This window comes from Aythya ferina, assembly GCF_964211825.1.
Source record: "Aythya ferina genome assembly, chromosome: 4".
Classification (NCBI taxonomy): domain Eukaryota; kingdom Metazoa; phylum Chordata; class Aves; order Anseriformes; family Anatidae; genus Aythya; species Aythya ferina.
Window position 1 is genome coordinate 68,235,817 of NC_140300.1, and position 14,762 is coordinate 68,250,578.

At 46.7% G+C, this 14,762-nt stretch overlaps 1 protein-coding gene across 8 annotated transcripts in view; it reads right to left on the bottom strand.

Moving 5' to 3' along the window:
* Window positions 1-720: 720 nt before the first annotated feature.
* UNC5C (unc-5 netrin receptor C) overlaps window positions 721-14,762 on the bottom strand; it is a 371,609-nt gene continuing 357,567 nt past the window's right edge. For all 8 annotated transcript variants that reach the window (XM_084516955.1, XM_084516962.1, XM_084516959.1 and 5 more), the window contains 5 exons: window positions 13,448-13,681; window positions 8,389-8,538; window positions 7,891-8,055; window positions 5,071-5,249; window positions 721-4,841 (listed from right to left, as the gene is read on the bottom strand). In XM_084516955.1, the coding sequence (XP_084373081.1) occupies window positions 4,676-4,841; window positions 5,071-5,249; window positions 7,891-8,055; window positions 8,389-8,538; window positions 13,448-13,681 (894 nt within the window). In that variant the 3' untranslated portion in view covers window positions 721-4,675. The remainder of the gene's footprint in view (window positions 4,842-5,070; window positions 5,250-7,890; window positions 8,056-8,388; window positions 8,539-13,447; window positions 13,682-14,762) is intronic.

Below are 14,762 nucleotides of genomic sequence, written 5' to 3' on the forward strand. Positions count from 1 at the left end.
CAGCACTGCCTAAATGACTTTGCAGTGATGCTACCGCACTGAATTTTCACCTTCACAAGAAAAAGGAGTTCACAAGAGGATACCCACGACCCACATCAGAGCTAAAAGCCTCCAGCAGTAGGTGTCCTTTATTTTCTCTTCTCTCTGTATGTATATATATTATACACATACACACACTTTGCATTTCTCTGAGAATCCCACGACAAAGAATGTCAAAGATACATGCTTCAGCATTTAAAAACCTGCAGTGCAGCTAAATTTATGAACTCAAGCTTTAACACACAAGCTAGGAATGGATTGTGGTGGTGACTCCAAAGTCAATACCTCGTTGGAGCCCTTGTGGGAGAAGGGCCAAAGGTTTGGTTTTCATCTCTGCACCACCTGATATTAAGGAAGCCAGCCTGCAAACAATTAGTCACTCTGGGGCCAGATGAGAGCCAGAGTGATACTTGAAAGGACTTCTGAACAGTTGACAACAGTAAGATAGTTGACAAAGTGCCCTGGCCATGGGAGCAAAAAAATCAACAGTATCATCTTGTTTAAAATTAACCTCAGGGCTGCGGTACCTACTTGGCTAGAGCATACAATGGTCTAAAGGTCCCCCCGCCCCTCCCTGCCCCATTCCACCCCACCCCCCAAAACAAGAAGAAAAGAAGAACCCAAAAGAAACTATTTTAGGTAGCAATACGAGACATTAGGACACTGTCCACAATGACGGGCTTACAGCATGTAAATACATTTATTCTATATGTAAGCAACAGAAATAGCAAGAAACCCAAGTAACAGACATGTTTTGCTCTGTGCGCATCCCAGACTCCAACATGTCTCATGAGTGTCTGCATTTCTGTCAGCGATTCAGAAAAGAGTCTTAGTCTCCCATGGAAGCAAATCTTGACACAAGAGACCCTCACTGCCTTAAAACTTTCAGGAGTCTTTAAAACAGTACGTAGGTCTTGCACTGTTTGGTGTGATACAATGGATTGCCTGTGATCGCTTTTTTTTTTTTAATAAAACAAAACAAAAAAACAAACCCAAACTTACCCTATACACTGACTGCCACCTTTACAAGAACACAACACAAGAAGAACTGAAGAAAATCAGGTGAAAAGGACTGCCTCCAATAATGTCTCTAACTCAGAAATCAAAGGTTTTTCTCGAAGTCAGTAGATATTTTATATATATTTATAATATATATATATTATTTATATCACTAGCAATCAACATGTAACGAAGAGATGGTGTGAAGAGCAGCAAAACTGCTCCAGCACGCAACCGAGGGTGGACAACCAAAAGGCTAAGCACTTAAAAAAAGTAGCAACAACTGGAGGATACGAAGCCTGCAGTCATTTTCTAACCAAACCGTGCTCACCTGACACAGAAAAAAAACATTATGATAACTCGCAGGAGCTGGTCCTGTCTGCCAAACCGATGGGCTGTTTGGCAGAGCCATCCCAGGGGAAGCCCTTCTTGCCGGGACGATGTTTCTCTGGCCAACGAAGCCGTGGTCGCGATCGGGCGCTGCCCCACGAGATGGCAGTGTGTCCACGCACTTCAGGCAGAGGGACCACCAAAAAGCATCGCCAGCACGGCTGGCTGGCCCTGCTCCCCTCTCTCTTCTCTTGGGGGGACACCAAGGGGGTCCAGAGCCCCGCCCCAAAGCCCTCTCCCCAGCTGCGCGACCTGCCAAGAGGCTTGGCCGCGGAAGAAATTGCAAAAGAAGAAGAATGAGTGCGGGGAGCTTTAGCTGGGGTGGGAACTCATGCGAGCAGCGATGGCAGAGCTGCTGTGATGAGATGTGGATCTGCAGAGGGACCGAGGGACAACTTGCGTGGTCCCTGCAAAGGCTGACAGAGCAGGGGAGGGAGAAACTCTCCCAGGACGGCAGTGGGCAAGGGAAGGTTTCTGAGCAGGCAGGATGGAAGAAGAGCTCCATCTCCCCGTGATGTCCTCCACTGCCATGCCCTGTGGATACTCCTCCCTCCATATAAATCCCTTTTAGAGCAACAGAAGGATAATGCCCCAGATTCCAAATATTTTAAGAATATTTATCATCAATTTCCCTTGAAGAGTGTCTTGGGGGCGGGATAGGTCAGATAGCTGGCAAAAGGAGCATCGTCTTGAAGTGACACAGTTAGCTATGGGACGCTTCTCTGCAAGAACCCAGGGAAAAGGGTGCACACGTTTCCCACCTAGCAAAATAACACGGTGTACACATGGGGTACAAGTGATTCTGGACGCCAGGTAACAGACTGAGACGGAAAGGGGAAGGAGCTGAAAGTTAAGATCATGAAGAATGCACAGAAATAGTGAAGAAGCACGCACTAGATACAAGTAGTTACACCTGAATAGGGCACAGGAGGGAGAAAAGCTGAGACCTGGAGCCATATTATTGCTCCAAGATGGAAAAGGGCAGAGCTGGAAGCCCCAGTTGAAGCCTCCTGAAGCTGAAAGCAAGATTTGCATTAGCATTGCAGAGTGCTGCATTAGCTGCCCAAGGTGAAAAACAAAATGGATGTTTGTGGAAAGGATGCCCTTGGCATCTCCGTGTTCACAGAAGGAGGGGATTGCACAGGCAAAATGTGCAACTTTCAACTGATGTGGAAAGTTAAAATTTATGTCCTCTGGTCCCTGGATTTGACTGGAAGTCTGGTTTGCTAGCTGCTGGGTAACTGCTGAGAAAAAGAGTGCTTTGTGAGCACTGCCCAGTGTGTAATGAAAGCACCGCTGGTGTCAGGGAGCTGAGAAATTAAAAACAAAACATCCCAAGCCTATGGAAATGTCAAACGGGAGAAAGGTCAGATGAAATTTTCCTTTCATTTTGACCAATGACATTTTCAAAGTTACCTTTAAAGGCGCAGTTTTGAAAGCCTTGGGAAAAGCAAACAAACAGACACACACAAAATGACAAAAAAAAAAAAAAATAATAATCCAACAACAAAAACCAGCAGCTCAGGTCTGAGGAAGAACATGAAGTGGGAACACGTGTGGAGCAGATGGGCTGGGGAAGAAAGTGGACAGAGGACAACCAGGGCTGGCAGTAAAAGCACTGCGATGCGCTGTGCTGTGCTGTACTAAGTAGTCAGTCCTTTCACGGAGCAGAAAATGAAATATGTTTGCAGTGACAATTGATAGAAGCAGTAGGTAGCTCCTTTTGCCAAGCTCCCGTATCACCTGCGTGTGGTGGACGTGGCAGAGGGACGAACGCTCCTGGTGGGATAATACAGAAGACATACAGAGGCCACGCTGAGTGCACAAATTGGGTGTTGAGCATCAGCACCTCCATATGTTACGTGCCTTTGTACCGGTGGGCTCTGTGTATCTGGACAGGGAGGGTGGATGGGGCCAAGCAAGACATTGCAGCCACTTAGGGCCAGGACTGTGCCCAGGACAGCAGATCGGTGCCAAATGTCCTAGCTGGCTGCAGGGAGGGGCACGGGGCCAGAGCTCAGTGACTTCAGCGAAGCATCACCATTTTGCACCGCCTTTGCGGCAAGCATTGAGCACAGCAAGGCCAACACGGGGTGAGCGACCCCTGTTGTGACAGAAGACTTTGGAGGATGGCTGGAGAAAGGAAGGACAGATGGAATACAGAGGTCTTGTAGCGTCTTAGAAGGCCTTCAGGAAGGGGATAACAGGCTCAATAAAAATGGGAACAACTCATCCTGCTGCTGACAGAACTACAAATAAAGTAATAATGATAATAATAATAATAATCATTATAATCCTTGCACTAGATACTAATTAGTAAATAATTATCATAGCAAATGATCTTTTTTATTTTTATTTTTTCTGGGTTTCTTTCCCCACCCCCCCACCCCCTCCCAACTACTCGGAATTGCATATCTGGCTCCACCATATCACAAAGGGGTAGAAAGGGTCTGGTTACACTTTGAATTGAGAAAAATTGACTCCTATCCTACAGTCCCCACTGCCCTACAGCCATTTTCCACAAAAGCTCAGTGGGGCTCCCTCGGGGAGGGATGGGAATGGTACATGTGTTCCTGCTTAGCACCCAGAGTACCTGCTTTCCAGATGCACACCTCTTAAACACAGATTATTATTATTTTTTTTTCTTTCTTTTTTTTTTTTTTTTTAAAGGTAGGTCTAGGAAACAGAATGATGACAGGAGGATCATTGTGAGACAATCGATGCGTGGAATTGTAGCCAAAATCTGAATTCACCAGAAACCAATAATCTGAAATAGCCACAACCAACTGTCCACAGCCTTGTCTAGAATGGCTTTAAACAAAAAATATAAAGAGCCATGGACAGTCTCCTTACCCCTGTCCAGAATTTGATGTAAACAACATCCATAGAAACTGGGATTGTTAAGAAAGTTTATCCATATATCTGGATAGCAATAAAAAGCGTTTCCTAGGAAACTGTAAAATCCTGTACCAAGCAGTGTACAGCCAAGCCAAGAGGAACATTAGGTTGATTTATATTTTCAAGGTACAACTTTGCATGATTTCTCTTAGATCCTGTGATAATGTACAAGGAGAGCACATGTGAAGGTCAGGGCTGTATATTTTTTTTTCTGTTTGTTTGCTTGCTTTCTTCTCTGAAATGTCTCTTGTGTAACTCATTGGTCTGGGTTTTCATTTCAATTTTCGTTTGCAATAACAGGGCTTTACCGCTCCCTGTGTCTGTCCTTCCTGTTCACGCCAAGGCTGCATCAGTAATTTCCTTCTGCTGCCAGAGAAACCACGGTTTCGTGTCTTCCCATTTCTTCCAGAACTGCCGCCAGCATGCTCAGGTTGCCGTCGGGGAAATTCTGGGCTTCCCAGAGATCCAGGATCACCCCAGTGGGACTCGATTTCGTAGCAAAATAATTTAGGTACCTGTAAGAGGCCCAAAGGAGACTTGTTTTTATTTTTTTTTTTCAGCTGCATGAATTTATACCCAGGTTCATCCAGGTTCAGACCATCCCCAGCACTGTCAAGGTGCTCATCCCCTGTGGGATCACTCCGACCAGCCTGTAGGTACAGCTGCTGTCACTCAGCTCCGCGTGGCATTTTTGGGGCCTCTCTGGCACACGCCTCCAAGGGAGTTTAGCTTGACCCTGCTCACCTGTCCAGTTTCAGCTTGTGGGCCAGCATCCTCCAGTCGTGGCCTCTGGTCTGGGGCGCGTCCAGGCTGCTGCAGAGCTTCTGCCGGATCGGGAGGGGGATGCTGAATGCGTTGGGGCCAACTATCGTGGTGATGGTGCCTGCTGAGTCCATGACGGGGTAATCGATGCCAGTTGGCTCCTGAGGGTGGAAAGAAGGAAAAAAAGAAACACACAACAACACCAAAACAACAACACCGAAAACCAACAACACCAAAACAAAACAAAAATAACAAAAAACCACCAGCAGTTTTGCTGCTGAATGCAGAAACGATCACAGAAGTGTCTCCCCTAAGACTCATTGCTTTTACTTGCATTAGAGGGGCAGCAGCGCTCTGTCAGTCAAGCATCTATGTTAGCAGAAAAAGAGAAATATTTATAGTCAGCTTAGGGTAGACAGCAGATTTGTATTTTATTTTAATTTTTGAGGGCAAAGATTACTGTAGCTAGACAGCATTGTGCCAGGCTTAATTAATCACTTTCTGGAAATAAAGATCAAGCACTTTGACATGTTTCAGAGCAAATTACTACCACCAGGGCAGAACTGAACTTTCCTGGCTAGGGTGAAAAAATAACCTCTCAGAGGTCAACGAGAGCTGGTTAATTATTTGGGGCAGAAGCCTGGAAAAAGAGGCAGGAGTGATTTGCTCTCCTTCCACAGCTCCTATTTATGTTTTCGGTTTCTCTCATTTGCAGTGTGACCAGCCTGAGGTGATGCGGGCAGAAACAGGGGAAGCAGCTTTGTCCCTGCCTCTGCTGGAGGGAAGCAAAATACTCGTCCTTAAATGTCAATTTGTTTGTTCCTCCTTGAGCTGTCTGGCTGTTTTGTGGCAAACTGGCTTCTGGGAAGGCACCATAAAACCTGAAACCATCTCAAAATCAGGCAATGCCCTGCCTTGCAAGCTGGCCTGGCCATTTCAGGCCATGAGCTGTCCTCCTCCTCGTCCTCCTTCTGTGCTGGTGGGTCACCTGTGCTCACCTGTGCTGGTGAGTCAGTGGCTGCAGCTACAGGGTGGTGGATGTTAGCATTACAGACAGTCCACCTTCCCTTTTTATTCCTGGCCACGGCATGCAATTGACACACTGAAACACTGTAGTGGTGACCTAGGCACCAGAAGAAACTGTGAGGAGCCACAGTTAAGTTTCCTAATGCTTTTCCAGGTGATTTCTGCCATCAAACAAGCTGAGATTTTGTGGCTTTTATTATTTTATTTTATTTTATTTTATTTTATTTTATTTTATTTTATTTTATTTTATTTTATTTTATTTTATTTTATTTATTTATTTTTTTTTTTTTTTTGTAGAAGTTGACCCAATCATGCTTACCAGCCCTTAGCAGCCCTAGGTCCTCATTTGGGCTTGGGAATGTCAGTTGGTGTCAATCACAAGGAGCGATTTTGCAATGGACAGCCTTGATAACAGCAGTGTTATTCCCTCCCTCTATTCATCCCTGATGGATGCGATCACAGCACAAGACAAGAATATTATCCCGTTTCCCCTGAATCTATTACCAGGCCCTATTACACAGAAGCAGCTGAAGATGATTATAGTCTGTATTTGCATTTCATTAAAGTTACTCTCAGTTCTTTTCTCTTCTCTGTTAGGTTAAATTAGAGATTACCTCAATGCAGCACTTATTACAATAATTGTTTATGATACTTGTTTTACCATCTGTCTTTAATGCTGTGTTGTCCCCAGCTGAATATGTAGCTTTACACCCAATAACCAAGCAGATGTTATGGGTAATGACACACACCGCTGGGGCCCTAAACCACCAGTAACTTTTGTCTGTCACCTCCCAGCCCTTCCTAAGTCCGTAGCCACTGAGGTACTGGTGCCGCAGGATGAACTACTCCAACAGGGTGGTAAGGATGCCTCCTCTGCTATCTCCCCTGGCAACTCATTTTCAAAGTGATTTGGAGACACAGATGAAAATAAATTAGGAAGGTAAATAGAAGTGATAAAAGATGAGGATGTGATCTAGGTTTGCTGTGGGAGGTGGTTTAAATTCCCAAATGCATTTTGCCTAACACTAAATCTTTATGAAGAGAAGGGAGCAGCCTTCGAGCAGGGTGAATGGACTTTTGGGCCCTGGGGCAGTTTATAATGCAATACTATTCCGTTTCTCTGTGTTGGCCCAGTAGCAGCTAAGGGATGATGGTGACCTCAAAATCAAGGCGGCACCCAGGAGGAACCAGGCACAAAAGCCACCAGTACATCCACTGAAGTCGATGCTGCTTCACACCTGAATGCATCACTATTTCTCATCTCTAAGCTCTGCTGCCCCAAGGAGCTAAAATTTTTCAGCTACGGTAAAGATGCTCCAAAACTTATGATCATTTTTCTACTGGAAAATGTCAGCCAGCAAAAGAAGAACTGTCAAAGATAATAGCCATGATTTGTAGCGGTAGCAAAGTCTGAGGGGAAAAGTCTGTTGCAAGTAGACCATCTGGTATTCCCTGTCCGGGAGCCAGGACCACACAGTGCTTTGTGAGAGGTGTTAGGGAGTGGTAGGCAAAGAGCTCCTCCACGCAGACACAGAAAGGGGGACTAGCAGGGAGACCTTCATTGCCTCCCTCCTTGAGGGGAGATGCTCCATGCCAGATGAGAGGATACGGAGATAAACTCAGGGAAAATGCAGGAGGAGATGTAAAGCGACAGCTTAATCCACCCCTTCTGTTTGTCTCAGCAGTTGGGAAGAAAATGGGAAGTACAAACCAAGTAGCAATGCGCAGGGCTATACATCCTTAGCCCTCCCATGCTTACACACTGATGTCTCTTACCTCTGACACGGAGCAGTTCAGCTGGAAGATCTGCCCTTCTCCTTCGACTTGCCGCACGCAGAGTTTGCAGACCAGCTCCAGGGTATTGAGGCTGAACCTTTCCAGGGTGAAGGTGCAGTGCAGGTTCCTCTGGCACCCGCTCCAGATGTGGTAAAAAGAAATCTCCTGCAGGAGAAAAGCAGGAAAAAAAAAAAAAAGTTAAAAAAAAAAAAAAAAGTCAAGGAGGGTTTTTTAATGATACTTAAATGACGTGTCATTTTCCACAATCCCTTTTCAGTCGAGGATTGGCTCAGCTCCCACATGGCCTTGAGAAGAGGGGAGTGGGGCACCTCGCAGGATCAGGGCACAGATGTTGTATGACCGGAGACCGTGAGCTCCATGCTACTGGCACTGCAGATGGTCCAGGGAAAAAATGTCCACACTCACTGTTTTTTTAAACCATGTGTCACTGTATTTCTTTAAGCCTCTCCACTAGGATGTAACGTTTGTGATGCTCACCTGGTATTTAGCCAGCAGTTTGCTCTTCCAGAGAGAGTGGGCAATGTCATGGATGGACAAGCGGAGGTTGTGAGTGCTTCCCTTAAAATGCAAAGTTTTGGGTTCCTCCAAAAGCTGCCCACCCATCTGCCGCTCCAGCTGGAGGACCTCCTGCAGGACGGCAATAACAAGAAGAAAAGTGGTCAGGTTGTGTCAGGACAACATTAAGACGTCAACAGTCATCTGCTGATTCCTCAAGTCTGACTGCTGTGGTTGCTGTGCAGATGGCACATGGCGTTACATTTCCCTGTGTCTTGCACTAGTGGATCTAAGGATAATCTCCTTGTCCTCATCACACAACAGCAGCCCAGGAGAGGTACAGGCAGCCTTGTCTCCTTTCGGAGACACACCGTTACCTGTCATGTCCAAGGCACAGCAATCTTAACTGCATGTGATTATATTGAATGGAAAGATTTGGCATACTGTTTGGATATGGAGATATATCCGTTTTCTCCATTGCTCACCACACTGGACATCTAAAGCATTATTTTGCTTCAGGAAGTTCTTATTTGCATAGGTTCTGCTGATACGGGACCTGTGGATGCTGCTGGTTCTGCAACTGGCAGCCTCCTGGCAAGCTGCTGTGTGACAGATCCGTACAGACGCCTACTCTGAGACTCACCATTGAATGGGATGGCATCAAAACAAGAGCAAGACACGGTGACATAGCATTCTGTACATACAAATACATAGGTTCAGGGTTACCGAGATATTGATTGTGTAATTAAAACCTAGTAAGCCAAGAGCCTGGTCATTTTCTGCAGCTAAAGATAAAGACATGCCTCTAACTAATGAGACCACAGTGGACTGTTGTCTACAGAGAAACAGCATAATTGTAATCCACATGGAAGGAGCCAGTACAAAGGCACCTACATGAGCTTCATTAGAAACAAACACTGCCAAACTCAGTCATATTTAATTACGAGAGCCAGCCAAACAAGCAGTCTCACACAGCCAAAGCCAATCACATACAGAGTGAACACACGCAAGGAGCACACGGGCACACAAAACCGGGATGCTAGCCCAGGCTAACTAAAGGAGCCTCTGATTTAGCTAAGGGTGAGACAAGCTACTCTTGATCATGTTTGGCATCTAGTTAGCATAAAAGAAAAGCCTACATCCCCAGTGAGCCTGGTACCTGAGAGATCCCAAAGCTAAAACGATGTTTGTTTATCAGCCATTAGAGGCAAAGAGAGAGAATCAGGAAACCTTTTAGATTAAGGTTACGCCAATGAGTCAATTCCAGTGCCCCCTAATTACCTCGTCAAGACGTCTAAAGAGCAATCGATAGCAATTATCTGATTACTGTAGATCTTCATTATGTCCAAATTACCTCCATGGAATGACCAGAAGGCTGGCGGCACTGTGTGCGCTAATTGCTGGCTCCCGCTCTCCACCCGCAGCCGGCCTCGGGGCTGTGCTGCCGTGGGGAAAAATATCTCAGTATCGCAGGTCTGGCTGCCTGGTGTCAGTATCCTATCATCAGTAGCCACTCTGGTTCACCGTAACCTCTCTGACTGGAAGCCCACGCTTCTCCCATGCTGCTCAGCTAATTAATTCAGGTTTAATTTGGAGCCACCGCCACCATTCCCAAGGCCCTTAAGACCTGCTGGTGAGCTCGAGCCATACGGTGTTTTATTTAGAGCAGTGCTCATCCTCTTGGCTGGCACCTCCATTTCCCTCATGAGCTGAAAGCTGACCTGAGCATCACTCATCCCATCCTGTGGTGGCTCCTGCCACCCTTCCCATCGCCTCTTGCCTCCCCTGCGAGCCAGGACTTGTGCCCTGTGCTCTTCCTGGGAGAGAGAACTGCACAGGACATTGCTCCCTCAACAGCAGCATTGACACAGCCACAGCCTGTATTTGGAAACAGCTTCCTCATTAACAGAGCACAAGCATGCAACAAAAAAAGGCATCTTTGTTAGAAGAACAAATATGCATTAAGTAACTGAGAGAAGATGACATGTCTGTTAGGATTATTTTTTTTTTTTTGAGAACTGTTACTGCACAGCATGAAGCAGGCTGGGGGAAGCCACCCTGCTAGAGCCTAAATAATTCACCTACCCCTGGTATGCCTGGCTGCTCAGCCACCACACCCAGCTCAGACACCTCAATCTCAAAGCCGTGCATGAATAAATAGATGGGAATAAATCAGCAGGATTTCTTTGTAGCTATGACATTATTAATTTGTTTACAACAAACTAGTTAGAGTATCCCCCTTTGAGTGCCTTACAAAAGAGGCTAGTGCTTTGGGACATCACCACCCTCACTCTTCCCTCAAAAGCACTTTTGTGAGCATCCCATCTGGGCATCACAGTCTACAGCCTGGGTCTCCACAGGGCCACAGTGCTGGGGCTATCCGGCTTCCCAACCCCAGCAAACCAACCAAGCCTCTCCCACAATAACCCAGCCATTATTTACACTTCCTGGCTGCACTGGTTCGGCAGTGAACTGTTACTCTGCACAATCAGAGGGTAAAGCCTGTGAAATAAATGCAGTGTTTTATATACAGCAACTGCTTGTCTTTCTTGGGTGGCTTGCTAGGACCCATTCAGCATATGGCACGCTCACTCCTAGCTGTAAATAACAACAGAATGCATTCAGTTGCCTATTAGAATAATTGCATAATGATGAGCAACATCTCACACTGCTTCCCATTCCCTGGCCTTGCCTTGCCCAGGGCAGCCCCCTTTGCACACCTTGCCCTCCATGGTCAGCAGCTTGGCTGGTGCAGGCAGCTCCCTCACCCGTTAAGCCTGGTAGACAGCTAAAAACACCACACCCTACAGGTTGCTATGAAGAAAATGAACTTCATCCCAGCCAAAACCATCAGCATGCTCAACCCTTTCACCTAGAACTGGCTTACTACATTTGGTTTTAACTTCCACCTTCCCCAAACGTTTTATTTCCAGAAAAATATAAGTTATCGCTTCAAAACACTTTATGGCCAGCAAGTAGAATCACAGAATCACAGAATGGTTTGGGTTAGAAGGGACCTTAAAGACCATCCCATTCCAACCCCCTGCCATGGGCAGGGACACCTCCCACCAGCCCAGGTTGCCCAAAGCCCCATCCAGCCTGGCCTTGAGCACCTCCAGCGATGGGGCACCCACAGCTTCTCTGGGCAGCCTGTCTGACTGCCTCACCACCCTCAGAGTAAAGAATTTCTTCGTTATATCTAATTTAAATCTCCCCTCTTTACAGTTTAAAGACATTCCCCCTTTTCCTATCCCTGCACCCCCCGACAGAGTCCCACCCCAGCTCTCCTGGAGGCCCCCTTTAGGCACTGGAAGAGTAAGGTCTCCCCAGAGACTTCTCCAGGCTGAACGACCCCAGCTCCCTCAGTCCCTCTTCACAGTAGAGGTGCTCTGGCCCTCTTTGAAGTACTCGTGCTTGTTCTGCAAACCCCAGCTATCTTGGCCTTGAACCCAGTGTACAGCAGCTTGTGTGTATGGCCATCCAGTCTTGGGGTGAAAGTGCCAAGAGGAAGAGACTTAAAAAGAAGTGATAGGTGCAAGCATAAAAGTGGCCACTTGACTTTGCTCAGTGACTCTTTCCTCCCCAAATTACAAGCTCACTTAACCTGCAGCTGAAGCCCAAGAATTGGCCAGCTCCTCTCCCAGACGTTCAGTGCAGTTTCTCAAGTGAAAGATGGTTTTCAGTTATGTTACTCAGCGCCTCTCCTGATCCCTTCTGCTCTCTGAATTGGATTAACATTACCCTGCAATGTTCCCTGCAGTCTATTAGAAACAAGCCAACAACTCTTGAGTAACACCTAATCCAATTGGCCCAGCTCTGACTGCAATCACTATCTGTTCAAGGCTCTGCCAAGTCACTTATTATTCCCTCAGGCTGGATGGACCCCTGGAAAATCATATTACACAGCGCAGGGTCCGAAGAGCACAGCCATAAAGCCTTCATGACTTTCGAAGCATTTCTACTTGATCGGTGCAAAAGATCCTTTCCACTTTTGGGGACGAAAATTTCTTATTTATAGAGAAAATGCTCCGAGTGTCCCCGCAACAAAGAACAGGCAGGGCCTTGGGATTGGGCAGTATTTGGGATGAAAAGGAAAGGTGGCATTTGCAGTGATGGAGGCCAGTGCACTGAAAAACAAGAACATTTCCCCAGCAGCCTGTGGGGGCTTATGTCTGAGCAGTTCCCACACGGCGCTGATATGACAAACTCATGCATGGCACAAGGATGGCTCTGCTTAGAGCGAGCTTGTTTTGCTGCAAAGAAACATTTGGGAAGTCACACTGGCTATGCTTAAAGGAAAAAAAAAAAAAAACACAAACAAACACCTTTTAATAACCTCCAATCTTACACGTACAGTTGGAGCTACATATTTTATGAGTGCATCTATTATAGACACCATCTGTATAAATACAAGTATTTATAAAGAGAAATAGCAAGTATGTTTATCTATCTGCTCATCTGTATGTGAGGGAGTACGTGCGTGCGTGTGTGACAACGCCAGAATTATGCAGTGAGGGTAAGGTGTACAGTTACAGAAAGCAACAGCTTCGATTTATTTTAGTGGTAAATTCCCAACACAAAATACTGCACACGAAAAGGTGTAATGAAGCAGTATGAAAGCAGGCAGTGATTAACAGCCCAGAAGCTTCTTTTATCATTATCAACTATTTACAAAGAGGCATTTATATGTTCCCCCATCTCTGGGGAGCTGGCACTTAGCATTAAAAATACATGAATAACGAATGAAGCCCGGTGTACCTTATGGCCTTTTAATAATGCAAAAATCTTAGGATTCAGGATATGATACAGGTAAACAAAGGAAAAAATGCTGGCAGGTGGAAAACAGTTTGGCGTGTGTCAGATCCCCATGCAAAGGACAATTTATAGTGTGCGGGGGTTAAACTGTAAAACAGCAGCTTGTTGTCAGGCTTTTCTTCTAATCAGAAAAATAATCTGTGGAAAAGAAACACATGCAGCAGAGGGGCTAGTCACTGCTTTGCTAGGATGAGAGAGGAAAAGCGAGCGTGAGAGCAACCACCACCTTAAGGGCATCCTGCGTGTCATCAAGGCAGTAGACGCGGATGTTGTACTCCAGCGACGAGCAGGACAGTGGTCCGAAGATGGCCAGTTTGAGACGTTTGGCTGCCGCTTTGGTGATGGACTGTCCCACCAAGGCGTACGTGCTGAGGGTCTCTGTCAGGATGTGGCAGGCCTCGGGGTCCAGCTGGATGTAGCATGGGGTAGTGAAGTTTTCTTCCCCAACTACCACCACATCCTAAGGGAGAAAGAGGCCACATTAAACATCATGACCACTCAGAGTTGCTTTACTTGGAGACCCCCTTCAAGCCTGTATGATGCTCAAAGTCCTTGCTGCCTGCATGTTAGATTAATCAGATAATAAATATAAACAAAAAACTGCCCTTCACTTCCTAAGCATGACAATAAGGTGTTATAAAAACTCAAGGAAGCGAAGTAACCTCTACGATGGCCGAATGCCACATCTACATGAAATATCACCTGCTGCTTCATCAGAATAATCCTCCGTGACGAGATTGCAGGGTGAAGAAAAAAAGCCTGAATGCAAACAGCCTCCTGCCTGCGCTCAGAAGAAAACAGCTCTCCTGCCAACTTCACTCAACCCTGCGTGCAATGTCTTGCACACAATACAAGGAGCTTCCACTGGTTCGGAGAGAGAGCGGGAGCAGAAGGGCAAGAAGAGCAGCAGTGGCCGCCTCTTACACAGCCACCACACACCACATCTCATTTGCTTTATCCCTGCTGCCTTGAAGCCTGTAGCAGAGCAGAGATTTGGCATTAAACTTGGTGCCTCTGGTCTCTTGGAAGGCGAACATGTCACATTTGCAGGGGTGGCCTGGTCCTTCGGGAGAGCAGAAAAGGAGGTGCCGCAGTGCTGATTGCAGTGCTGGCGCCAGACACAACCTCTCTGTCAAGGGCAGGGAGGACGGAGGAGAAAACAAAGAGATGCCAGTAACAGACACAAATAAGGAACACAGGTGTGGTGCCAAGAGCCAGGCTGGTAGGGTGCATATTGTTTGGCCAGACAGACCTGTGTTCACTGCGTGAGCTCTCTCAGCGTGAGGAAGAGCTGGTGCCATGGGCAGGGGGACAAAGCAAGAGCCCTGCGAAGGCCATGCTGGATAGGCCGCTTTTGGCTGCTGGTGGCCCAACTGCCTTCAAAAGCCTCCCTGCCCTCACAAAACCTACCAGTAGGAGAAGGTGCCCTTGCCAAATTAATTATGTGAGACCGAACTGGTAGCAGCAGGTACGCAGGAGCAACCAAGTCCTTCAGGAGGCAGGATGGGAGAGCAGGCCTGTGCCTTGCAACGAGCATCGCT